This window comes from Triturus cristatus, chromosome 9, assembly GCF_964204655.1.
Source record: "Triturus cristatus chromosome 9, aTriCri1.1, whole genome shotgun sequence".
In the NCBI taxonomy this organism is placed as follows: domain Eukaryota; kingdom Metazoa; phylum Chordata; class Amphibia; order Caudata; family Salamandridae; genus Triturus; species Triturus cristatus.
The window spans coordinates 215,370,053-215,396,759 of record NC_140592.1 but is presented as its reverse complement, the minus strand read 5'-3'; the positions used below and the strand labels follow the sequence as shown (position 1 = coordinate 215,396,759).

At 48.4% G+C, this 26,707-nt stretch overlaps 1 protein-coding gene across 5 annotated transcripts in view; it reads left to right on the top strand.

The window, feature by feature from the left end:
* Positions 1-26,707, top strand: part of ABHD6 (abhydrolase domain containing 6, acylglycerol lipase) — a 240,573-nt gene that overhangs the window by 63,222 nt on the left and 150,644 nt on the right. For all 5 annotated transcript variants that reach the window (XM_085624756.1, XM_085624755.1, XM_085624754.1 and 2 more), the window contains exon 4: positions 18,146-18,259. In XM_085624756.1, coding sequence (XP_085480882.1) covers positions 18,146-18,259 — 114 coding nt within the window. The remainder of the gene's footprint in view (positions 1-18,145; positions 18,260-26,707) is intronic.

Sequence of the window (26,707 nt, the reverse complement as noted above, 5' to 3'; positions counted from 1 at the left end):
CAGCCGCCTAACGGTCATCACTCAAGAACTTGCCACAAGAGTCGAAGATGCAGATGGCCACGCTAGGCGCAATAACTTTGTGGGATTCCCCGAGGATTGTGAAGGGACCTCCATGACCGCATTTATAACGCAATGGCTGTGCTCGCTGATGCCAGAGGGGTCCCTATCTCCATGCTTCGTGGTGGAGCAGACTCACAGAGCCCTGGCAGGGAGGCCTCCCCCTGGGACGCGGCCCCATCCGATCATTGCCAAACTCCTAAACTACGCAGACCGGGACGTGGTCCTGCAGTTCGCCTGTGGCCCCAAGGACAAACTGATCCATGATTCGCAGAACATCATGATATTCCCGGACAACATACGCCTTGTGCAACAACAGCGTCAATCCTTCTTTGCCGCCAAGTGCAAGTTGCCCGACCTCAACATCCAATACATGTTGCTGTACCCCGCACAAATGAGTGTTATATACAAGTCCAAAACCATATTCTTCGATACGCCAGAAGAGATATTTAAATGGACCGATGAGACTACCTCACTCACGCTGAACACTCCACCTCTATTGAAATCGGACCACTAAACAGAACCACCCGGAGAGACACACCTCAAAGCGGAGACACCGATCGAGGTCGAACTGCCGTTCCCAGACACAAGGAGAAGACTCAAAATTACGTGCTAAACGTTTCTCTTGTTCCTTCTCCCTTTGCTATACTGTTCACCTTTTAGGATAGAATCTGATATCAAGAATGAGACTTGGCTGTTCTTGGACCAGATACACATGTGGGGGACTGAATGTCATGGTAGTCCATCACGAATCCCACCCACATGCTTTAAGGAACGATGGTTGGAGGGTTGGTGTTATTGGGGCTCCATTGGTGGGGGACCTCCCAGACCCCCCATTGGGGTCATGGTAGAGCCCCCACCGCGACAGATAATTCAAGTTCCTCGAGGTATGGGGTCGGGGAGGGACTTGGGAATGTTTACATTACATGAGTTTTGTTCATCAATGTTTAGGTACAGACATGAGCACTTTCCCGCTCCTGTGCACCATGTTCATGCACACCACCACTCTCAGGGAGTTACTGATGACTGACACACAGATTGCTCACTCCTGTGAGATTCATGTAGCGACCAGGAAAGTGCGAGGCATCCTGGATAAAATCAATAGGGGAGCAGTGTTGAGACAAGCCAGGAGACTTGGGGTCGACATATTGCTGATGCAAGAGACCCACATGTTGGTTAATATAATAGAGCCCCGTGCCTGGCACGCTATGGATGCGATCAAATATACCACTCTGGCTTTACCTGGGGTCATGGGGTACGGCCATCCTTATTCACCGTAGAATCCCCTTTATATGCACCCAAATTTGGTTGGACTCAGGTGGGAGATACACAGTTGCATCAGGCACCTTGTATGGGGAGTCCCTAGTGTTGGGCAGCTTTTATACCCACCCCACTAAGGCACACCACTGTAGAGAAAGTTATAAGCTTATGGGGAGCCCTACCTGGGGGCCTGTTCATGATGGGAGGGGACTGGAATGACTCCATGCAACCCATTGATAGGTGGCGCCTAGGTGAATGCGACAGAGCCACAAGTGAATCAAAGATACACCTCCTGACATCCGGGTGATCTGATGTGCGGAGGGCATATCATCCATCCGACACTGAATACTCTTTCTTCTCATCAACACATGGGTCCCTATCCCGATTAGACAACATATTCCTCCTGCAGTCATATGTCCACAAGGTCACGTCTACCTCTATCCTCCCACAGGAACTCTCTGATCACTCGCCTATGACACTTGGGACCTCAGCCATCCCGATTCCGTTGGAGAATGTCACCTTGACATTTAAAAGACCCCAAGTACTCAGCAACCCTTCATCAGGCCATCACAGACTACTTTGCACTGAACACAGAGTCCACGTCTTCATGTGTAGCACTATGGGTGGCCTTTAAACCCACTATACGCGGAATTGATGTCAGTTACTGCGCGGGGCGAGGCGGAGGCTCCCTGCCAGGATTATTGATCTGGAGTCTAACCTTCGCACCTTTGAAAACACAGTGCGAGCTGGGTTTGGAGACCGGGCCCATCGCCAGGTCCTATTCTCCCAACAACAGATCAACCAAATACTCACAAAGGAAGCCCAACAGGTGTGGCAAGCTACGCAACATAGAATATACCAGTGGGGGGATAAGTTGAGTAAGACATTGCATCACTTGTGTCAAGCAATGCAGACACACGCCGCAATACCATACATCGTGGAGTTAATGGCAGCCTATGTACTACTCCCCAAGCATTTGCTATGTATTGCTCAGAATTGTACAGGAAAAGGGAAATTCTATCCCCAGATTTAATTATGGAATACACCGCTGAAACAGATCCCAGATAACCTATGTGATCAATTAGATGCCCCCATCACGCTGGAAGAGCTCACCACCGCTCTCCAAGCCATGCGCCCTGGACGTGCCCAGAGTCCTAATGGGTTGCCGGGTGAGCTCTTCAGAGGATGCATTTCCAGGACGGGTCCTCATCTCCTTGGGGCACTACAGGAGTCCCTTGAGCTGGGGATTCTTCCGCCGGAATGGCAACATGCTGAAATTGTGGTATTTCTTAAACCAGGACGCGCCCCCCCAGACGACTCCTCTTCCTATCGCCCCATTTCATTGCTAAACTTGGAAGCCAAGCTGTTAGGTAAAATCCTTGCCAACCGTCCCTTACCACACATCACGGAACTAGTCCATCCAGACCAATCTGGCTTTATGCTGCAACGGTCCACACGTCACAATATCAGACGAGTAGACAATGCCCTTGCCATGGTACCAAAGCTTGAACGTCCTTCGGCGGTCCTACTCCCGACATAGATAAAGCCTTTGACTCATTAGACTGGTAGTATGAATTCCTTTTATATGACAAGCCCTAAGCCTTGGCCCAAAATTCACGTCCTATTTTCCACTCCTATACACAGATTTCCCTGCCTCGATTAGAATTGCCGGCACCGTTTCGGCCCCCATTCCCATGGGGCGGGGCACGCAACAGGGGTGCCCCTGTGCCTGCTCCTCTTTGCACTTGCTATAGAACCACTGGCAAACTGGGTGCGACGGGATTCATTAGTTCGGGGCTTTAAATGGTCCTAGGAGGTGTCGGACAGGATTGCGCTTTATGCAGACAACATCCTGTTCTTTCTTACTGATACGGTGTTTACGGGCCCACGGATACTGCATATTCTTAAAGTGTCGGGGAAACATCAGATCTCTGCACAAACCTGACCAAATCCATACTATTCCCAGTCTGTGGTGATCAGGGGCGAGGCGTGTGGGTATCACAGTTGACACATGCATCAGACGGTTTCACATACCAAGGCGTCTTTGTGGCACCTGATCAGACGGTGTCATGGACACGCAACATATTTCCACTAATACCTGTTAGAAAAACACACTCCCACACCGGAAGGGTGGTGGTGTGTTCTCCCAGACACACTGTGGTAGCTTGGCTCGAGCGGGAAGGAAGGCACCGTGTTAAGCATACGTCATACCCACACAATAACCATGCGTGCATCCGTTCCAAAAACGACACTACACCTTAAAAATTATACTGAAAATATATCTCTCTTCTTTTCTCTTAGTTGCTGATTAAATAAATAATAATACAATCACAGTACACAAGGCTTTTCCTGTGGAAGGGTACGTCAAATAAATACTATCTTAACGATTCAATAAATAAGGTAGATCATAAATAATCAAGGCATAAATATAAGTGCATTACATAACAGGCAATTAAATATTATGAGGCAATAAATACTGCGAGACAATAAATATTGTGCGACAATAAATACTGTGAAACAATAAATACTGTGAGGCAATAAATAGGATGAATACCATAAATACAGTGCTCTCAATAAATAATAAAAGCCAACAGTGACACTTGAAAATCAGTTCACATTCCTGAGGTACTATGGGATGATTTGACCCAATCCCAGCTTGTAGAGATTTGGATGGCATGAGGTGTATACTCCCTGGCTTGGACAAGGCTGAGGCCTAAACTGAGGTAGATCAAGGGGGAATCTAGAGATCTGGCTCTCCCACACTACACAACCCCTCTGTATTAGTCTCAGCTCACCCCTGGCACAATCAAGCTGGTTCCAGCACCTCTCTAGCCTCTAGGTTGGTCTCTTAGGGCTCCACAGGGCCTTAGGCGCCCTCTATTCCACTTACTGGCCTTTTCATGAAGTTCCGACGCCGCTGGAGTAGTGTCGACGCCGTGAGGCGGTTCCGGTTAGATGTCGGCGGCCTCGGCGCAATGACAGTTCTTGACGACGCCGGTAGGCGGTTCCGGTTCAATGTCGGCGGCCTCGGCTCAATGTCGACCTCCGGTTCGATGACGTCGGGCAGTCTTGGCTCGATGTCGACTTCGGGCGGCTCCGGTTCGATGACGTCGGCCGGCCTTGGCTCGATGTCGACTTCGGGCGGCTCCGGTTCGATGACGTCGGCCGGCCTTGGCTCGATGTCGACTTCCGGCGGCTCCGGAGTGCGATCTCCACTCCCGACCTCCGGTGCTCCTTTCCTCAGGTTCCGGCGACTCCGGAGTGCGACCTCCACTCCCGACCTCTGGCACGATTCTCTTCAGGTTCCGGCGACTCCGGAGTGCGATCTCCACTCCCGACCTCCGGCACGCTTCACCTCGGTCTCCGGCGACTCCGGAGGGTGGACTTCACTCCCCCGTCGACGCCGCACACTCGACCTCAGGTGACTTCCTCCTCGACCTCTGGTACTCTCCACGACCTCCGTCGGCGCCCTCTCTCGACCTCTGGCGGCTCCGGGTACGACGTCTGCTTTCAAGTCAGCGCCGCTTCTCCACCTCGGGCTGCAGGTCTCCAGGCCTCTCGACGTCGGACTTCAGGAAGTTACCAGTAACCAGGTCAGGAACTTGCTGTTCTTTACTTTTAAGGCCTGTTCCTGCTGTCCAGGTCCTTAAGATGGTTTTTCTTGCTTTCTCCCACACAGGGCTCCAGGCTGGGCCCAGTCAGTAGGGACTAGTATCAAGGGTGGGTTTATGGACCCCACTCCAGGCACAAGTTTCCACCCCTGCTGCCTCACTCCTTCCTCCTTCAGGTTTCTGCTGCTCTCTCTTCACCAGTCAGGTGCCAACTGCCAGCTCCAACTGTCAACTCTGACTTAGCTTCCCAACATTCTAAACCGCCTCCAACTGTCACAGGGTTCCAGAATGTTGCAGAAGGTTCTAGTAGGTTCCAGTGGGTTCTGATGATGTCACAGGTGGCCACCATTTTGTGCTCCAGGCCCTCAGACAGAAGTTCCAGGGGTAGATAAAATGGCTCCCTGAATCTGCATCAATACTAAAAAAGTCTGGTGGTTCCCAAAAAGGAAAAATTCTAACAGGGTTTGAGGCAAAAGTGGGACAAAATAAATAATGATGAGGAGGGACCACCCAAAGGGCTGACAGGTCTAACACGCGTCCCCCCCAGCTGAAAGTGGGGAGAGCTACCCAACCCCTTGGGAGTTCTCATCGCTAAGGCGGAAATACCTTGAGAGACCGTCTGCATTGGCGTGGTCCACTCCAGGCCGATGTTCCACCTGAAAGTCCATTCCCTGTAGGGAGATAGACCACCTTAGCAGCTTGGGATTCTCCCCCTTCATCTGCATCAGCCAACGAAGGGGTCTGTGGTCGGTCTGAACTAGGAAGTGCGAGCCAAACAGGTATGGTCGCAAATTCTTCAGAGCCCATACCACTGCAAAGGCTTCTCGCTCTATTGCACTCCACTTCTGTTCCCTGGGAAGTAGTCTCCGGGATAGGAAGACCACGGGTTGATCCAGACCCTCTTCATTGAGTTGCGATAACACTGCCCCAATGCCATGTTCTGATGCATCCGTCTGGACAATGAACTTCTTGGAAAAGTCTGGGGCCCGTAAGACCGGGGCCTCGCACATGGCTTTCTTCAGTCTCACAAAGGCCTGCTGACAAGCCTCCGTCCAGACTACCCGTCGAGGTTGTTTCTTGGACGTGAGCTCCGTGAGGGGGGCTACAATGGTACCGTACCCCTTCACGAAGCGACGGTAATATCCCGTGAGGCCCAGAAAAGCTCGGACCTCAGTCTGTGTCTTGGGGGGTTACCAGGCCATGATGGCCTCGATCTTCGCCTGGAGGGGTTGCACCGCTCCCCTACCCACCAAGTGTCCAAGGTACACTACCGACCCCTGCCCGATCTGGCACTTGCTGGCCTTGATCGTCAATCCAGCTTGTCTCAGGGCCTGGAGAACAGCTTGCAGGTGACGCAAGTGATCCTCCCAGCTGTTACTGAAGACGGCTATGTCATCCAGATAAGCAGCGGAGAAACTCTCCATTCCGGTGAGGATCTGGTTTACCAGGCGCTGAAACGTGGCAGGTGCGTTCTTGAGCCCAAAGGGCATCACACAGAACTGGTAGTGGCCATTGGGCGTGGAGAAGGCTGACCTTTCCCTTGCTCCATCAGTCAAAGAGATCTGCCAGTACCCAGAAGTAAGGTCAAAGGTACTTAGATATTGGGCAGCTCCCAGCCGGTCAATCAATTCATCCGCCCTAGGGATCGGATGAGCATCAGTTTTGGTTACTGAATTCAGTCCCCGGTAGTCCACACAGAACCTCAGTTCCGGTTGGCCACCCGGTGGTGCGGCTTTTGGTACTAACACCACCGGACTGGACCAGGGGCTGCTGGAAGGTTCGATTACTCCTAGCTCCAGCATCTTAGTGACTTCACTGTGAATGCTGGCCTTCACCTTGTCTGACATCCGGTAGATCTTGGACTTCACAGGTGGGCTGTCTCCTGTGTCCACGTCATGGACGCACAGGTGAGTCCTACCCGGGACAAGGGAGAACAACGAAGAGTACTGTCCCAGGACCTGGCGGCAGTCCTCCTGCTGTTCAGGAGTTAGAGATGGGGAGAGAATCACTCCCTCCACCGACCCATCCTTCTCTTGAGACGCAAATAAATTGGGGAGAGGCTCGCTTTCCGCGTCCTCTGCTCCGTCAGTCACCATCATCAAAATGACTTCGGGCCTCTCGTGGTGGGGTTTGAGGCGGTTGGCATGCAGCACCCGTAGGGGCTGACGAGGGGTCTTAAGATCCACCAAGTAGGTAGCCTTACCCTTCTTCTCCAATACCTCAAAGGGTCCTGACCAGCGATCCTGGAGGGCGCTAAGCTCTCCTGGTTCGATCACCCACACCTTCTGGCCAGGCTCCAATTCCACCGGGTGAGCGTTGTGGTCATACCACACCTTCATTACTGCTTGGCTGGCCTCCAAGTTGTCAGAAGCTTGCTTCCACAACTTAGCCATTTGGCTCCGGAAGGCCAGCATGTAGCTCACCACATCCTGGGGAAGCTTTCTGGGAGTTCTTTCCCATCCGTCTCTCACCAGGCTGAGAGGTCCATGCACAGGGTGCCCGTACAAAAGCTCGAAGGGGCTGAAGCCCACTCCCTTCTGTGGCACTTCCCTGTAAGAAAACAATAGACAGGGTAGGAGGACGTCCCATTTCCTCCGCAGGCTTTCAGGCAGACTTCTGATCATGCCTTTCAAGATTTTATTGAACCTTTCCACCAGACCATTGGTCTGAGGATGGTAAGGAGTGGTGAACCGGTAGGTCACTCCACACTCCTTCCACATGGCCCGCATGTATGCTGACATGAAGTTGGTCCCCCTGTCGGACACAACTTCCTTGGGAAAACCCACTCGGGTAAAGATTCCCATTAGGGCCCTAGCCACAACAGGTGCTGTAATGGTCCTTAGAGGTATAGCCTCTGGGTACCGTGTGGCATGATCCACCAAAACCAGGATAAACCTGTGACCAGCTGTAGTAGGCGGATCTAATGGACCCACAATGTCGATGCCCACCCTTTCAAAGGGGGTGCTAACGACAGGAAGTGGTTCCAGGGGAGCTTTCAGCTTCACCCCTGTTTTCCCACTGGCTTGGCAAGACACACATGTCCGGCAGTAGGTGTCGGACGACACTTTCATCTGAGGCCAATAAAAGTGTGGGACAAGACGGGCGAAGGTCTTGTCTTGCCCCAGGTGTCCTGCCAGTGGGATCTCGTGAGCCAACTCCAGAAGGAAGGCTCGATAACGTTGAGGGACTACCAAGGCTCGTGACGATCCATGTAGGGGTGCCTTGGGTTCACTGTAGAGGAGGCCATCCTCCCAGTAAACACTGTAGTTCCCTTCAACGTTCCCTGCTGCCTGGGCTTCGGCCTGACGCCTCAGTCCCTCAAGGGTAGGGCACTCCTCCTGGCCCTGGCAGAATTCCTCCCTGGTCGGGCCTCCCTCCACGTGCCACTCGGCCGGGATGGGGAGGTCCTCCAGTTTGGTGACATCCCCCACCGCAGACTCCTGGTCCACCACCTCCGGTGGCCTATCCGTCCTACGGGGTGCGGACGCCGAGGCAGGCTCCTCCTGTCCTCGGTTCTTCCCTTGATCGGCAGCTGGCTGGGCCTTTGTTCCAGGCTCCAGCCTGAACGAACTCCCTCTCCGGGTAGTCGCGGACCTTGTGCTCACACAGGCCCAGTCAGGAGTACCCAGCATCTCAGTGTGAGTCCGGTATTCCACCTCTTTCCAAGCATTGTGCTCCATGTCATTCCCCAGCAGACAATCGACTGGCACGGCAGGGCTTACGGCAACTCGAAGTGAACCTGCAACCCCTTCCCATTCAAAGGGAACCTCGGCCACCGGATAGTGGCCCATTCTGCCGTCAGCCATCGCTGCAGGGTGGAGTACATCGGGAATCACCTGCTCTGGAGACACCAGTTGGCTACGCACCATAGTCATACTGGCTCCTGTGTCTCTCAGAGCCTCCCCCCTTTGGCCGTTGATGGTGACCCACTGCCCATACTTTACAGTATTTGCGGGCACCTGGATCTTAGGAACCATCTCCCGTTCTCCCAGGGACACTAAAGTGACACCCGCCCACTCCCTTCCCTTAATTAAGGGCATCTCCTCCCCGAGCACTGCACTAGCTACTCCGGGGGTCTTTCCTCCAATGGGAGGGGGTGGTCGTTTCGGGCACTTCGCATCTCCCTTATAGTGTCCAACGCCACCGCACTCGAAGCAATGGACAACCCTTGGCTGCTGACTCTGGCCAGGATTAGGGTTTCTGGGTGGGTTAGCCCTAGGGGTGAATCCTGTTCCCTTTCCTTGGAAATTATTTTGGGGGCCTTTGGATTACTCCTTTTTCTTTTCCCCCCCCTCTTTCTTCTGGGGGGCGCCCTGTCCGGCCTTTTGAGTTTCCCCTCCAGTCCCCCTTGTGGACACCCTGGTACTAGCCCAAATGTCCACCTCCTCAGCAAGCTTCCGGGGATTGGTCAGCTTGCTATCCACCAGGTGTTGACGCAGTTCAGGGAAACATTTTTCGAGCAGGTGTTCCTTCAGTACTAAATCAAACAACCCCTCGTAGTTCCTCACTTCACTGCCCTGTATCCAACCCTCTAGTGCCTTCTTTGCATAGTCCAGGAAGTCCACCCAATTCTGTGTGCCCAGTTTGTGACTACCCCGGAACTTCTGTCTGTACTTTTCGGGTGTTAGTCCAAACTTTCTTATGAGCGCCACTTTCATGGTGGGGTAGTGGGTCTGCTCATCCTCCTCTAGGGCCAATAATGCATCCCTACCAGCTGGAGGCATGTACTTGTACAATCCCCCTCCCCAGTACTTCTCTGGAACCCCATGGGCCCTTAATGAGACCTCATAGGCCGCTAGCCGCTAGCCACTTGGCAATATCGTCGCCCACACCATAGCTAGCCACTATGTCTTTCGGCAAATAGGGTTTGGGTTCCCTGGTGAACTCTTTCTTCGCTGCCACCATTAGGAACAGGGTGTGCCCTAACTCTTAGGATCTGAAGATCTATCTCTTTCAGCCTTAACTCGTGGGCCATCCTCTGTCCCTCCTTCTCTTTCTCCAGCCTTGCTAAGTCCCATGTGAGCTGTCTTTTCTCCCTCCGGTCTGTTAACTCCACTTCAGACAAGCCACCGCTAGAGGCACTGCTGCCCTTCCTAGAAAGTGTCCTGGGCCCCGCTAACAGGTTCCCCACCTCAGGTTGGTACAAACCAGCTCCCTCACTGTCGGGCTCTCTATCCCTGTCCTCCTCCTCAGCCTTGCTTTCTCGCCGTGCCTCCCCCCAAGCCCTTAAGCTGGTTTGGAGTGCACCCTTCTTTGCTCCTGGGGGACAATACACCCCCTCCCGCTGACAAAACTCCCTGAGTTGGGCCACAGTATAGGTTTCCAGGTCTTCTAGCACAAACTCCATTTTGCCCACTCAGGTCAGAGGACAGTTTTTTTACAGAAGCTATGCAGGGGGGTACCTTTGATAATACCTCCTCCCACCACCAGAGTAAATTTGGAAAAACAAAAACTCACAATTAGGAAGGCCGCTTTGAGAAAACTCCCGGTGTAGGCCTATGGACTACCCACAGTTATTGTTGAGTATACGTAGGCACAGCTCAATCCCGCCGCTGAACACCAATTATGTTAGAAAAACACACTCCCACACCGGAAGGGTGGTGGTGTGTTCTCCCAGACACACTGTGGTAGCTTGGCTCGAGCGGGAAGGAAGGCACCGTGTTAAGCATCCGTTCCAAAAACGACACTACACCTTAAAAATTATACTGAAAATATATCTCTTTATCTTCTTTTCTCTTAGTTGCTGATTAAATAAATAATAATACAATCACAGTACACAAGGCTTTTCCTGTGGAAGGGTACGTCAAATAAATACTATCTTAACGATTCAATAAATAAGGTAGATCATAAATAATCAAGGCATAAATATAAGTGCATTACATAACAGGCAATTAAATATTATGAGGCAATAAATACTGCGAGACAATAAATATTGTGCGACAATAAATACTGTGAAACAATAAATACTGTGAGGCAATAAATAGGATGAATACCATAAATACAGTGCTCTCAATAAATAATAAAAGCCAACAGTGACACTTGAAAATCAGTTCACATTCCTGAGGTACTATGGGATGATTTGACCCAATCCCAGCTTGTAGAGATTTGGATGGCATGAGGGGTATACTCCCTGGCTTGGACAAGGCTGAGGCCTAAACTGAGGTAGATCAAGGGGGAATCTAGAGATCTGGCTCTCCCACACTACACAACCCCTCTGTATTAGTCTCAGCTCACCCCTGGCACAATCAAGCTGGTTCCAGCACCTCTCTAGCCTCTAGGTTGGTCTCTTAGGGCTCCACAGGGCCTTAGGCGCCCTCTATTCCACTTACTGCCCTTTTCATGAAGTTCCGACGCCGCTGGAGTCGTGTCGACGCCGTGAGGCGGTTCCGGTTAGATGTCGGCGGCCTCGGCGCAATGACAGTTCTTGACGACGCCGGTAGGCGGTTCCGGTTCAATGTCGGCGGCCTCGGCTCGATGTCGACCTCCGGTTCGATGACGTCGGGCAGTCTTGGCTCGATGTCGACTTCGGGCGGCTCCGGTTCGATGACGTCGGCCGGCCTTGGCTCGATGTCGACTTCGGGCGGCTCCGGTTCGATGACGTCGGCCGGCCTTGGCTCGATGTCGACTTCCGGCGGCTCCGGAGTGCGATCTCCACTCCTGACCTCCGGTGCTCCTTTCCTCAGGTTCCGGCGACTCCGGAGTGCGACCTCCACTCCCGACCTCCGGCACGATTCTCTTCAGGTTCCGGCGACTCCGGAGTGCGATCTCCACTCCCGACCTCCGGTGCTCCTTTCCTCAGGTTCCGGCGACTCTGGAGTGCGACCTCCACTCCCGACCTCCGGCACGATTCTCTTCAGGTTCCGGCGACTCCGGAGTGCGATCTCCACTCCCGACCTCCGGCACGCTTCACCTCGGTCTCCGGCGACTCCGGAGGGCGGACTTCACTCCCCCGTCGACGCCGCACACTCGACCTCAGGTGACTTCCTCCTCGACCTCTGGTACTCTCCACGACCTCCGTCGCCGCCCTATCTCGACCTCTGGCGGCTCCGGGTACGACGTCTGCTTTCCAGTCAGCGCCGCTTCTCCACCTCGGGCTCCAGGTCTCCTGGCCTCTCGACGTCGGACTTCAGGAAGTTACCAGTAACCAGGTCAGGAACTTGCTGTTCTTTACTTTTAAGGCCTGTTCCTGCTGTCCAGGTCCTTAAGATGGTTTTTCTTGCTTTCTCCCACACAGGGCTCCAGGCTGGGCTCAGTCAGTAGGGACTAGTATCAAGGGTGGGTTTATGGACCCCACTCCAGGCACAAGTTTCCACCCCTGCTGCCTCACTCCTTCCTCCTTCAGGTTTCTGCTGCTCTCTCTTCACCAGTCAGGTGCCAACTGCCAGCTCCAACTGTCAACTCTGACTTAGCTTCCCAACATTCTAAACCGCCTCCAACTGTCACAGGGTTCCAGAATGTTGCAGAAGGTTCTAGTAGGTTCCAGTGGGTTCTGATGATGTCACAGGTGGCCACCATTTTGTGCTCCAGGCCCTCAGACAGAAGTTCCAGGGGTAGATAAAATGGCTCCCTGAATCTGCATCGATACTAAAAAAGTCTGGTGGTTCCCAAAAAGGAAAAATTCTAACAGGGTTTGAGGCAAAAGTGTGACAAAATAAATAATGATGAGGAGGGACCACCCAAAGGGCTGACAGGTCTAACAATACCCAAGATCAGAGATGAGGTGCGGGCCTGGTCTCCTCTCCCCTTGTCTCTATATGGTAGGTCTGCCACCTTCAAGATGGTCTAACTACCGCAGATTTCATATAGGCTTCAGAACTACCCCTATGGTATACCCCAATCTTGGTTTGCATAAATCAACACAATCTTTGCTAATTTTTTATGGGGCGGCGGGGTTACACGAGTCGCACTACGAACGTGTACACAATCCACCTACTGCGGCGGGATAGCAGCAGCCGATATTTTCGCATATTACTCGGCCTTCCACCTGCTCAACATTGATGAATGGTGGTATAATACTCAGACAGACCCAGTATTCACGGTTGAGAGAATCATGATGGATGACCAATCATTGCTCGACTTGCTGCATAGGCTCAGTCGCTTGAACCATCTAACCCAAGCCCCTAAAGTAGTGATTCAGTTGTAGAGACGTCCAGTCCGGCAGATGGGTTGGGGAGGGCGGTTAACAAAGGTGTCTCCGCTATGGCAGGGATCGTATCTTCGACAAATTCGGTCACTTTCCGTGTTCTGCACGTGGGATCTTATTGGCATATCCACACATAATGAAGGGTACAGTCCTTAAATCCCTCCAAAACCTACAGGAAGAGTTCCAGCTCCACCGCAATCAATTCAACAAATACCTGCAACTGAGACATGCTCTGCCCCTGCACATTGCAACATTGACAGAACTCCCAGAATTCCATCCATTGGAAGGGCGACTACTAACGGGAGACATAGGTACACAAAAGATCAGACAAATCTACCAAACCGTAGTTACACATAACAACACAACACTCGACGGAATTGGGAAAGTGATATACCTAATCTCATGGATGATAATGGTATGGAGGCACTGGCGAGCCCTCGGGGTGCTGCTATCGCCTCCTGCTACCATCTGATTCAGTTCAAATTTCTACATCGAGCCTATTGCACTAGACACCGTCCCTGGCGTATGGGCTTAATGCAGTCGCTGGTGTCCCTTAGGTGCAACCAAGAAACTGGCACCTTTCTCCACACGGTGTGGAGCTGCCACTCTCTCCAACCCTACTGGTATTAAATATTGAAATGCTTCGGCAAGAAACTTTCATGGAATATCCCTTCTGACCCCAAATTAGTTTTGATCCATTGCACGGACGGAATAGGGGGCAATAGGTACAAACAACACCTATTCTTGCTTGGGCTCACACTTGCCTAACAGGGACATTGCCCAATATTGGAAGCATAACACTGCGCCACCTCTTGGGAAAATGGAATAAAGCTTTGGACTGGTGCATGGGAATGGAACTGGCAGTGTTCCAGGCATGGGGTTGTCCACAGAAACACTGGAAGATATGGCAATGATGGGCAGATCATAGAGGTATTAACTTACCTGTAATAGAGTCACAGGAATCTCTCATACAGCTCGAAAGTAATTTACTTGTGTAGTCTCCGTGAGATTAGACATGATCACTCAGACTGTTATGATGTGTCAATGATTGAGTGGTACAGGGAGAGGGATGGGAGCCAGATCTCTGCACAGTTTAGCAAGGTTAACTGTTTATGTTCTTTGGTTTTTATTACTACTTCTTTTTTCTGTGTGATTCTTATTTGTACATTTATTTTTAAACTTATCGATGTGTAGGCCTCCGGGCCGCTATTGTACCAAATAGAAAACGGAATAAAATTTGTTATTAAAAAAAAAAAAAATGTGTTTTGCGGCATTTATTTTTATTTAAAAGTTCAATGCATACACATTTACAATTTCAAGATTATCTGAATGATCTAATTAGAAAACATGTCAGTGTAAGTCTTGCCTGCTTTAAGTCCAGTCACATGCTTTTCATTTCCATTATTTTTTCAGAATATCATCTTTTCCATTTCATATTTTTAAATACAGACTGCAGCTTAAAATAATTAGTACATTCTGGCCCATCATTTTGCTGGTAGGCTTCTTTTGAGGGTTATTTGCATTTTGGAATGGTGAATATGAGCAAGTGTTGTCCCCTAATGCTTATCTGTAAAACTGCTTAGTTAGCTGGGCGTTTTGCCCAGTAAAAAGAGAAACTGGAAATGTTCTAAAGGCTTTTGAAACCTCTACAATTATTCTAATTATATGTGAAACCCATAGAATTCTGATAAGTCCACTGTGAATATTATACATATCTACTGGTCTAGATGAAGCTTGAATGTGACTCTCCGAGTTGTATGGAGTCCTTAGTCATATTTGGCTGAACAACTAGGCTGCATTGAGGTTCCTTCTCCCACCCTCTTCCATAAGCGTTACTGAGAGCTTTACTAAAGATTCTTACATCTACAAAAAGAATTACCTAAGTAAAGCTTAGCGTGGCCACATCGACGGAGGTTGCCTTTTTAAAAAAATAATTGTAGCACAATGTTCTTTTTACTTTAAACCAACCTTTGGAACTGCCAGCCCAACACTAAACACCATATGGGCTGCATCTTTGCTACACTGTCTGACCTACTTGGTGATGGCATTGTACCATTAGTATCAAGTGCACCCCAAAGAATCCCGTCTATCTGCGAAAGCAAGCCATCTCAGCGCTTTGATCCAATGGTGATATTGCACAGAAGAAACAGAACAAAAAAGAAGTATTGATCTACGGCAATAGCACCACTCCCTGGACCGACTCCTGGTGGCCCACAGAACTAGGACCATAACCCACAACAACTGACCATGCCAGAAACCTCGGCATCATGTTGGACAGCACACTGACCATGAAGTCCCAGATCAACGCAGTCTCCTCCACCTGCTTCCTCACCATGCGCATGTTCCCAAAAATCTTCAAATGGCTCCCAAAGGACAGAAGACGCACCATTACACAGGACCTAATCACCAGCTAACTAGACTATGGCAATGCTCTCTACGCAGGTATCATCACACATATCCTACAGAGACATCAAACCTTACAAAAGCTGCAGCCAGACTCGTTCTTGACCTCCCCCGACGAACCCACATCACCCCTCACCTCAGAAACTCCACTGACTCCCAATACAGAAGAGATGCCATTTCAAGCCAAGCTGATGATTCATACGTACAAGGCACTACACATTCGAGGACCCACCTACCTCAGCTACTGCCTGATCTACCATAAACCAGTCAGGCAGCTACAGGGTGGGTCCCTCTTGCTCTGCCATACCCCCCTCATCCACTGCAGCAAAAGCAGAGGACGCTCCTTTACCTTCCTCGCAGCGAAGACATGGAATTACTCCCCCCTGCAGCTACAGACCTCCTCCTCTCTTTTGGAATTCCAAAAATCACTCCAGACCTGGCTGTTCGACTGAGCCCCTCGGGCGTACAGGCCCTACAGGCCCTACAAGCACCTGGATACCCTCTTGAGTGATTAGCTGCTCTATGGAAATCGACTGATTGATGCATTGATTGTTTAATTTACATTGAGAATAAATAGGTGGTTGCCTCACATCTCTCTTTTCTTGCTTTTAGTGACTCCCCCAATACAATAAATATATCCATTTTCCTCCTTAAGTCACTGTCATTACCGAGTCCTTTAACATAGAACGGCATTGAAGAACAATGTGCATTTACCTAAATTGACACAGAGGGCTTAGAATTGCTGATGAGTTCAGTCTGTTACCCAGTGGTGGCAAGTCAGACATATTTTCTAGGTTCTCAAGATTGCTCACACAATTCAACAAGACCAGGACTTTTATTGGTTGAGATTGGAATCTGATGATTAACTCACTCATTGGTAGATCTGAAAATCTGGGTATTTTGGGTAATTGTGACAGCGGCATCCTCAAGCTAGTGTCTGCACCATGATGTTGAATATTGTAGCAAAGAATCATGAGCGAGCGAAGGTGCTGCCCCTGGAGCCAACTTTTTAAATAAACAGTGGGAGTGGGGAAGAGGGGAATAGAGAGAGACGAAGAGAAAATATCCCCTCATGCCCTGTAATGTAAGGTCCTGACATCAGAAGTGGAAGGATATATCTTGTCCAATTAAAACACAGTGAGATCAAAATGCTCCTTGGGCAGGATAATGTAGATGTTCCTTGTAATTTATGACGGAAAGTCTTAATGATAGGTACCACAGTAATGTTAGCTGCCAAGGAAGGCTTGGGGCACTCCGACTTCAACTTGGCTCTGGCAGACGGGCAGGCGTAGCCTAGCAGAAATATATTCCCCAACGTGTTGGGCAGGAAACCATTCAGTAGAGTTGGGATGGCGAATGGAAGTAGGGTCAAACATAGGAACCCCCTCACAGTCTAGCGCAGGGGAAGAGTCAAAAGAGTCTGATTTGAGTTTTTTAGCAGGAGGAGAAGAAGGGTCAGGGACATCAAAAATATCGGAAAGGTCATTAGTATCATACATGTCATCGTCTGTGTCATAAATGGTGGAAATGAGAAGTTTTTGAGGAACTTCTACGTGTTTTGTCTTGCCTTTACGCTTGCCTTCAGAGGAAAGTAACCCCTCCTTTGTAGGAGGCCTGGGAGGAACAGGGTCCTCAGTCAAGTGTGAGGACACCTCGCTAACCAAATGTGATGCAGATTTAGGCATAGGTAAAGAGGCAGAGGACACCACCTTCCGTTTTTCTGCTATCCCCGGCAGAATGGGCCAAAGCTCTTGACAACAGACTAACCATGGAATTCTCCATGCCTTTGGTCAGGCGATTCATAGACGCCTCCACAGCTGTCTCCACAGAATCATTGGAGAGAGAGGGTCTGACAAGGCCACTCCCCTAGGGGCGGGAAGAAAAACCCAGAAAATATCGAAACCGGCAGGCAGAAGACGAGAGAGCGCGACGTGCGCACACCAGAGACTTCTGAGGAAACAGCCGCACGCCGCGTTGAAAACGATTTGTCAACGCGCGCGCGGTGGGGGGGGGGGGGGGGGGGGAGACGGAGCTGCACGGAAGCAGACCGGCACAGAGGCTAAAGCGAGCGATAAGCTCGGCGAGACCAACAAACAATATCTGGCACAAGAAAACCTGTAAAGACAACATTTTACAATAAATAATTTAACAAATGGACAGAGCGAGTAAGATTAGCACTTATCTGACTGCGAGCGGCAAGAAAAGAGGACTGCGAGCGGTCAGGTGTGACGTTATCGCCTGGGTGCAGTGCCCATTGGTTGTAAGGTTGATGTTTCTTTAGTTCCCATTGGCCTGTGTTCTGCTTGGCCCTCTGGGAACTGTAGTTCTAGCGTTTATCTTGCTGCTGTGCAAATAAATGCAAGAATAGAAAGCATAATAGGAGCCTCCGGTCTTGCCATAAAATCACAAGAATAAAGCGGAAAGCCTTCACATCGGGAACAGTGAACTGAGAAAGACAAGAAACCCAAACAATCATGAGCAAGCTGTGGACACAAAGCCAACTCTGCCTCTATATTGGATACATTAGGTCTGTTGCCAGTAGACAAACATTGATATCTGTAAGCTTGGCTTAAAAAGAGTAGATTACGTGTTTTTTTATTTTCTTGTTTTATGTAAGCAGAAACTTGCCTTCCGTGCTGTTGTTTTAAAGGGTTGTTCTTTATTTCCACAGTTTCTGCCAAAGAACATGCACTTAGTCTGCGTTGACATGCCTGGTCATGAAGGCACGACGCGCTCGTGTTTAGATGACTACTCAATAGATGGACAGGTGAAGAGGATACGACAGGTATGCCTAAGCGTGTCAACCAAATGTTGTTTAGTTTTGTGTTTTGATTTGTGGTGCAAATCCTAATCTTTGATAGACCATGCCAATCAAGCTGCACTTCTTTGTTTGCTAGTATGACCATTTTCGTATTGCAGTTGTATATTCCAAGGAGATTTAGAGCCTAATTCACAAAGGTAAACTTACTCTTTTGTGTAAGTTTGCAACTGTTTGCTATTCACAAAGGTATTTTACCAGTAGTATCTTTACGACTGCAGAGTCCCTGCACATAAAAAGATAGGACTAACCTGTGATTTGTTAATCGCCAACAATCATAACCCTACACAAAAGTGTAAGTTCACCTTTGTGAATCATGCCCCTTATGTCTAAGACAACATGAAAATGTGAATCCCAAACAAGTGAAAGCAATACCAAGCCAATAAGGATGGAAACAAAACAAAATCTGCATAAATGTAAAAATGTATGTTTGAATAATTCCACTTGCATGTTGTGCCACATACAATATTTGAAATTAGACAATTTAGACCCTTATTTCAAGCTCCCCTCTAATGCTGAGAGTCAGTCACACTAGTTAAGGCCCACATGGATTTATAAGAAGTGGCATTAATCCAGAGACTGCTGAAAGCAGCCAATGTCTCCTCTGTGTGCCACCTGGGGGAAAACGCTGGAAACAGTGCAGAAACACTGATTCCCACATTATATTCCAAATATCTTTGTTGGGAAAATGTTTGTCATGTATAAATGATAAGTTTGGGTGATGGTGATGTTGAAATTTGTTTTATTTAAACACTAACTAATATTGAAATAAACCTGCTTTTAAATCCTTTGAAGGACTGGATACATATGAGTGGTTGACATGGCCTATGTAGTGAACGGCAAATGTGGCTGCAGCTGTGGAACACATTGAAATCCCATAAGTTCAACTAAGAAATATGCACAATTTGAAGAGCCCTATGTTGCCATTGGGCTGCTGTTCCTGATAGATCTGAGGAAAAAAATGGTTTCAAGCTAGCTCTCAAAATTCGCAAAATTACCCCCAACTTCCGAATGTTCCTTTAGAGGAAGCCATCGCGCTGTATACATTACCGCTATAGGTACACGAGTTGTCCTCTCCTCACTCAATGTAGTAGTTTGTTTTTCCTTTGTTTATATCTTACAGGTTGCTATCTGTGTTTTAAAGGGATGGGAGTTTCTCTCTGTACAGCACTCTGATACCCTTGGGTCTTGTTCACATTTTTAAAAAACTATGTAAATAAATAACCTTCACTTGTGCAAATCCTAAGAGGCAGTTGTTCCTGAGGCATAGGTGCTGGTATCTCCTCTTACCGAGAAGGCCTGACTGTCCAAATGCTCCTCCACAAGCCGTTGTGACTCTCTCAGGTTTCTTCTGGCAACAGTAGTCTTTACATAAGCAGGCCAGCCAGGGCACCCTGGAATGGAGAAGTACTCAAGAGCAGATCTTCAGGCAAGATGCAGAGGCTTGCTTACATCTGGCTGTGTGCCATTTTCTTTTTATAAATTGGGCACATTTACTATCATCCATCTTTCAAAGATGTCACTTGCTCAACCTTTCCTCCCAGACTATCTCCCAAGTAATAGCTTTGGGGCCCTTAGGGGCATGGCTAGCAATATAATGAGGATACCTGTACCCTTGTGGCATGTGACCCGAGTATCTCTAACACCCTGTCACAGAAACACAAGTCTACCTAATATATTTGTGCTCCTTTCATCTGCTGACAAATATTACTACTCCCCTCAGTACTAAATAGAAGTATTCACCTCACATACTTACTAACCCCTTAGCTTCATTTAGGAGCGGCTTTGCTCATGTGTGAATTGAGTGGGTGTGAGAGTGGTTATGTTTTTAAGTAACATTTTCTTCCTAAAGTCTGGGTGTTAGAGTGTGGGTGAATAACTGGACCACAAGCACATGCACCTGGGCCCTTTTAGTAACACAGTCACCTGACCGGTGACGCCTGTGTTGGATGGGGGGTGGGGTGGGGGGGAGGTGGTAGGACTGCCCCTAGGGAGGGTCCTGCAGGGTACTACAGAGTTATTCTCTGATCTCATTAAAACACTCATTGACAGAAAAAAGATTGTTGCATTTCTTCAGGAACATGAGTGGAGATGCCCAAGAAAAATCTAATTAACTCTTATAAGACCAATGATAAAAATTACCGGAAAGCAGTCTCAGCCCACCACATGCACGCCTGTATTCAGCTACAATTTGTAAATCCTGAAGTCCTGATCTCTATTTCCCTCACATATCTGACTACACACACCTTTCAGTAACAATTCTGTGTCTTGATGCCAGGATATCTGCATACTCTTTCCTTTGCCACCTAGTATCGTTGTACACCTGATGGCGCACACATACTTGCTGCACCCAGTTCTAGGGGATAGGAGTTGCTGGGTAAAGAAGTGGTTGACTGGGATGTTTCTCTGCAAAAGCTCACTTTGTAGATTCCACCTGCTTAATTCAGCCTGCAACACTGCTGTGCTGCATTTAAATCAATGAATATGTCAGTCCCAGCCTTTTGTAGTGCATTATATTAGTAGCCAGTGGTGGCTGGTGATATTTGAAAGTGGTGGGGCGTAAAGTTTCTGTCGGAGTGCACTGTGGCGAGCGATATAGACCTGCAGATATAGACAGGTGTAAAGCTAAAAGCACAGTCCAATATACACACATTCGAGGTTAAACACACACACATGCACCAACACACAGTCGCACACACACATTCGAGGTTTCTCTCACACACACACACACACACACACACTTGCAGACACACTCACAATGTATTTTTGTTTGGCATCCTTGTCTGAACACCTTTTCTCTGAACAAGTGTCCTTTACTGTGTTCTCCCGGTGCATGGATAATTCTCTTTAGTGGCGTCAGCGAAAGAGATTCAGGTAGCTTGCTGACGCCAGTGAGGGGAAAAGGCCAGCCCACCGATGTCAGTGAAGGGACAGAACAGCTTACTGACGTCGATGAGACATACGAGGAAATAGGGGAGCACTCAGCAAAGTAGCAAACTGCAGAAAGCAATACATTAAACAGCGTGATCGCAGCAGAATCGTGAAAGAAAAGGCATTCATAGCATTTTAAGTGACCAGATTTGCATATTTTAAAATTATGTCCAGGAGTGGAACCAGCAGGCACGAGAGGATCACAAATGCGTCATTACTAATAATGTTTTAAGGTAAAAATAAAATTTAAATAAAGCATTAAGTAAATATTGTGTACAGGGTGCTTAATTCGAGTACAGCAAACTGAGATGACACATTAAGCCTTGGAACAATCATAGCTTAATTCTCATCCCGGCTTCACTATGTCACTAAACTCCGTGATCCTGGGGCGATTGTTTTCAACTACACGGAGCGGGACAAGAAAATAGTTATGTCGCCATTATGCGGAAAACGACGCAGCAGCAGAATTTCATAATTCCAGTGGCCCTATCCATAAAAAAAGCATAAATTACGTTTCCTCCGTAAGAGAGTTGCAAGGGTGTGGCAGGTGTAATGTTGTTGCTTTTCATAGACATTAATTCAAGAAAAAAATGCATGCAACGTGCGTCTCCTCGTCTTGCCCTCCCTCCCTCACCTCACACTACAAGGCAAAACATAATCTATTTTGGTGAAAGATGGCATCGGTGGGACTGAATTATAGCATTTTCTGGAAGATGCTGTGGGGAGTACCTCAGAGCGACTGCCGGCTGCATTTGAAGAACTACAAAGCGTCTCTACCTCGGAGTCACTCCTTGCTTCAGCCAAGCGTGCGAAGAGCCGCCAACTAGATTTACCGAGGTTTTATTGTAGGGTGTAGTGTGTGCACTCCGTATCGTATGGGAATAGTGATGCAGGAGGAGATGTAACGATTTGCCCAGGGTCACACAGTTTAATGAGGGAGAGAAGCTGGGACCGGTAACTATTACAGTCGCGGCTCGCAATACTCGATGGGGGTGGACTCGGGTGGGGACAGGCCCGGGCACCATGAGGTGACAAATGCATGCAAGCCAGAGATGAAACCGAGTGCTGCTGCAAGGCCTTGCAGCGTGACACATCTCGACTTCAGCTTTCTGAAAGAGAATGAACACCCCTTCACAAGGGTGACTCGGCGCACTACCGCGACTTACCCGTCGTGCCTCCAGTCACTCGGGGTCATGCGGTATTAGTGTTATAGTCAGGGGTGTGCACTTTATACCCAGATCTGAGCCTGTAGCCCTAGTCCTTACTGCACAGCAGTCACACACATCATACGCCTCACACTCCAACCAGAAGGTACCTTATGATCTGGCCCGACCACCAGCAGGCCGTGGGACCCACAGAGTAGGTATTAGGGGGGTGTTCCACCCCAATCACCCCCCCGTAAAGATACGCCCATGTGTGGGATGTGTCTCTCTACCATGACGTCACAGAGGCAACTGAACTAGATGTGTAGCAATATACACTCTACACTGTGAGATACCCTTTGTGTGCTGACATCGTACTGTGAGATATCCCTTACTACCGTAACATCATACGGGGACGGGACTGAACTAAACTCAACAATGAAAACTGAACAATTTCCTTTGATCAGTGACGTCGTACTCTACTATGGGAAGTCCTACACTGCAGTGACATCACTCTTGCAGATGAAGTGAGCGTATAGGAATGTACAATCAGAACTGCCATTCCCGCGGTGACGTCGTACTGTGGAACATCCGTCATTGTAGTGACACACATCACTACCGCAAGCTAAATGAACCTATAAAAATGCACATTTAAAACTGTCCTTTGTGCAGTGAAATCACACATGCACCATCACTTACATCCTTGGTAACAACTTCAAGAGTGGAACTGATCATAGTGCAGTGACGTCATACATGGCGGATCGCAGTAGTACTCACTGTTTTCAGCTTGATCACGGCGGGTTTCTCTCGGAGTCCCGACTCCCGGACCGGGTTGAAGCTGGTTCAAGGAAGGAGGGAAATGCTAACTCCGCGCAGGAAGCTGTACTTGAAATCCCGCCTCTTGTCATAGGGTGACTCTGTATCAACGTCATCCAGTCAGGGGAGGAGGCGGGATCCTAGAACTTGAAGAATGTTCTGAGCTGAGCTACGTGACTACGTCAGATCAGGGCGAGCCGAAAATTCGACCGAAGTCCTGGAAAACCAGCTGCTTCAGGTAGCGCCTGCTTGCCCTCACCACTGCCTCACAGACACACTCTGCACATGCGTGACGTGGGCGATATTGAAGTCGAACGAACGTCCACCACACGTCATGCGCAGGGTGTGTGTGTTTGTACAAGGCTGGGCTGCACTGCTAACACTGTTTCAAGGTGTCTGTTTTGTCTTCCCGCTCCGACCCCGATCCTTGTCCGGAAGCTGGTGGGGCAATGCGTCTGGAGGCTGGTAGGGCAACGCCCCATTCGCCCCTATGCCCCAGCCGCCCCTGTTGGTAGCTGCCAGTGTGACTCAGTTTTCTAAACACTTAGGGTCAGATTTATAAAGATTTGACACTGCGCAACATGGCAAGACAGCATGCTGTCCTGCGCTTTGTCAAATGTGCAGGGCAGGAATGCGCCATATTTACTAACATATGCCTCATTTCTGCTCTCTCTCTGTTGGTGCACTTGCGGCTGCCAAGCACCAACGCAGTCCACCTTGCGCCATGGTGCATGGGTGCTTGTGTTAAACCCAGGATTGTATTTGTGCAGGAAGGAGCACCCTCATGCACAGATAAACTATCCTTAAAGGCTTTTTCATGCAGCCCACTTAGGAAGAGGAAAAGATGAGGAGAAATTAAGAAATTTCTCCTTGTTTCTGTCTCTCCTGTGAGCGCGTAGAATTTTGATGCATTCCCAGGGGCTTATGTTGCTCTTGTATCACCTTGCATGAAGCAAGGGCAATGCTAGCCTTTGCTAAATCTCGCCCATAGGGTATATTCATGAAGATTTCACTTGAATAGGTTTTATTTACTCTTGTAGTACTGGCGGCTTAGTCTTAAATCCCTTGTGTAAGTCACACCTACTCATAGCCACATCTTTGTGAATCGGGCCTTTACTCTCTGCTACAAATTACAGTGAGAGATAGTAAAATCTGCTGGCAATTTCCCAAATTAAAAAAAAAATGTGCAACATTTGATAAAATATCCAAAGTAAGATGGGAACGAAGTGGAAAAATAAGAAATTTGCACTGAAGAAAAATCTGTATTACAGAGTTGGACTGTACCTGCACATCAGCACGTTAATAACAAATGCAAGAGATCCACATATAGTCTCTTTTTTGCAAAGAAATGGACCCATTAAGTGACCGAACAGGAAAATATCTGAGGTCTGATTTGTGGTTTTGTGGAAAATCCAAACTTTGTGCAAGTGGTTTGTGAAATCTGAGCTTTTGGGTAAATATTGCAGAGAATATATTTACTCTGGATTGAGGTATTTATTGCATACAGTTAATACTCCAAGTCACCCGCCATCTCCAACCACTCCATTTTCACCTGACCAACTTCACTATCAAAAACCTGATGCAATTTATTGTGAGAAAATGCATTGAAAAAACAAAATATGCAAACTTCAGTGAAATAAATATCAATTCCCTCTGTTATGCCTCATTCCCCACCTACAAAACTTGGAATAGTAGATGGTTACCACACCTGTTAAATTAACTCATCATAAGGTAATAATATGTTTGGAGCTTGAGTGGGTCTAGATGAACATGTTCTTCATACTCTTGCCATCCAATGTTGGTTTCGGACATTACAACTTGTTTTTCTGCGAATAAGCTTCACGTCACAGGATGTTCAAAGTCCACAGTGCGCATAGGCACCGACTCCATCTTAGACTGATTTTTACCACCATTGGGTTTGGACGTATTCATCAATGGCTTTGAAATCGAAGCACACCTTGTGACGTTTTTGTGGCCATAACAGTTCTACTCTTTGACACCAATGACTCGGACAACAATCACTGCACACAGTTCTCATTAGGGGAGCACTTCCCTACGGCCAACGGTGACTGCTTCACCATGAAACACAAGTAGCCAACACCACGATCCCTGACTATGTCAAGTCTTTTTCTACCTCTGTGGAACATGGCTTAGAGAATGTGGACAGGAAGGGTTTGATGGAAATCACACCCTTCCAGCTTTGTCCAAGGTGCTACTCAAAATATCCCTGGGCAGACCAGCACGGCATTTGCAAACTCAGTCGCTCTCATGACCACAATGAGACCTGTGAGTGCTGCCTCGCCTTCCAGTGTAAAAAGACTTTGATGTACCTAAGGGAAAGGTGTTGGTCATACTCAGAAATGCAGCAGCAGTTATCCTCTTAGATGCCTGAAATCTTCAATGAACAAGACAGCTTGGCATTAAAGAGGAAATGGTGGGTCTCAAAACATTGTCCTCAAGGCCCCCCAGAGGAAAAAGATAATTAAGGGGGCCTTCGATGTCCACACCAGCATGGCAGTGCACCAAGAAGACACCAATGGCTGGAGCCAGAGAATGAAACTGGCGTCAGTTAAACATCAATTGAAGATGGTGGCCCGTTCAGTGTGGGTCACCGTAGAGTTGCACAGCCTTATTCACACAGGTATTCAAGTAATACACTTTCACCATAGTATTCCAAAATTTATTTCATCAGTTTTATTCCTTAATTAATCCAGTTTGTCCTTCACGTCAAAGGCACGAAATTCAAAAGTCTTGTGCATTTAAATTGTTTCAGAATTGCCAATCCAGGCCTATTCGTGAACAGTGACCAATTTCGAGTTCTCCAAATTATTCAAATAACAACACCCAATGCATTTCGGTCTTGTGACCTTCGTCAGGGGTTTCTGTGATTAAAGAGAGTAAAAGTCAGCCTCAACATATACAGTCCAATCCGATAACAAGTGCAATCAAACAAGATGACTCAAATGTTCTCTCGTAAAATTACGTAATGATAATTCTAACTTATATCCAAAATCACGTGAATCACTGCCCCTTCCCCCCGTGCATCCCTCATTTCCTCAAAAGAAAAGAAAACCCAATTGTGACCTACTCCTCTCCCGTATTCAATAAAGACCCTACTAAGTATTCAAATGTCTACATTACCCTGTTCAGTAACCTCTTCCTTCCTTACTTAATACCCTCGTGCCTACCTGTTAACTTGCCAACAAACACCAATGTCATCCGCCTTTCGGCGTGTATTTCCCAACTGCATTTAAAGAAACCCAGACTCTCCCCACCTGTGACTCTGTAAACGCAACATGTCACGTGCCCACTTTTTTTCACCCCGTGCACTTTCCTGCAACATAAATCCTTAAAGTGACAGTCCCACTCAATGCATATTAGTCACCACGCATTAAAAGAAACAAATTAAACAACATCATTAAACAAAATCAATGGTAATGCCAATGGTTAAAATAGTCACATGAATGTCCAAATGTTAGCCATTATCGAGCGCAATTGTACTGTCGGAAACGAGATTAGTCTGCTG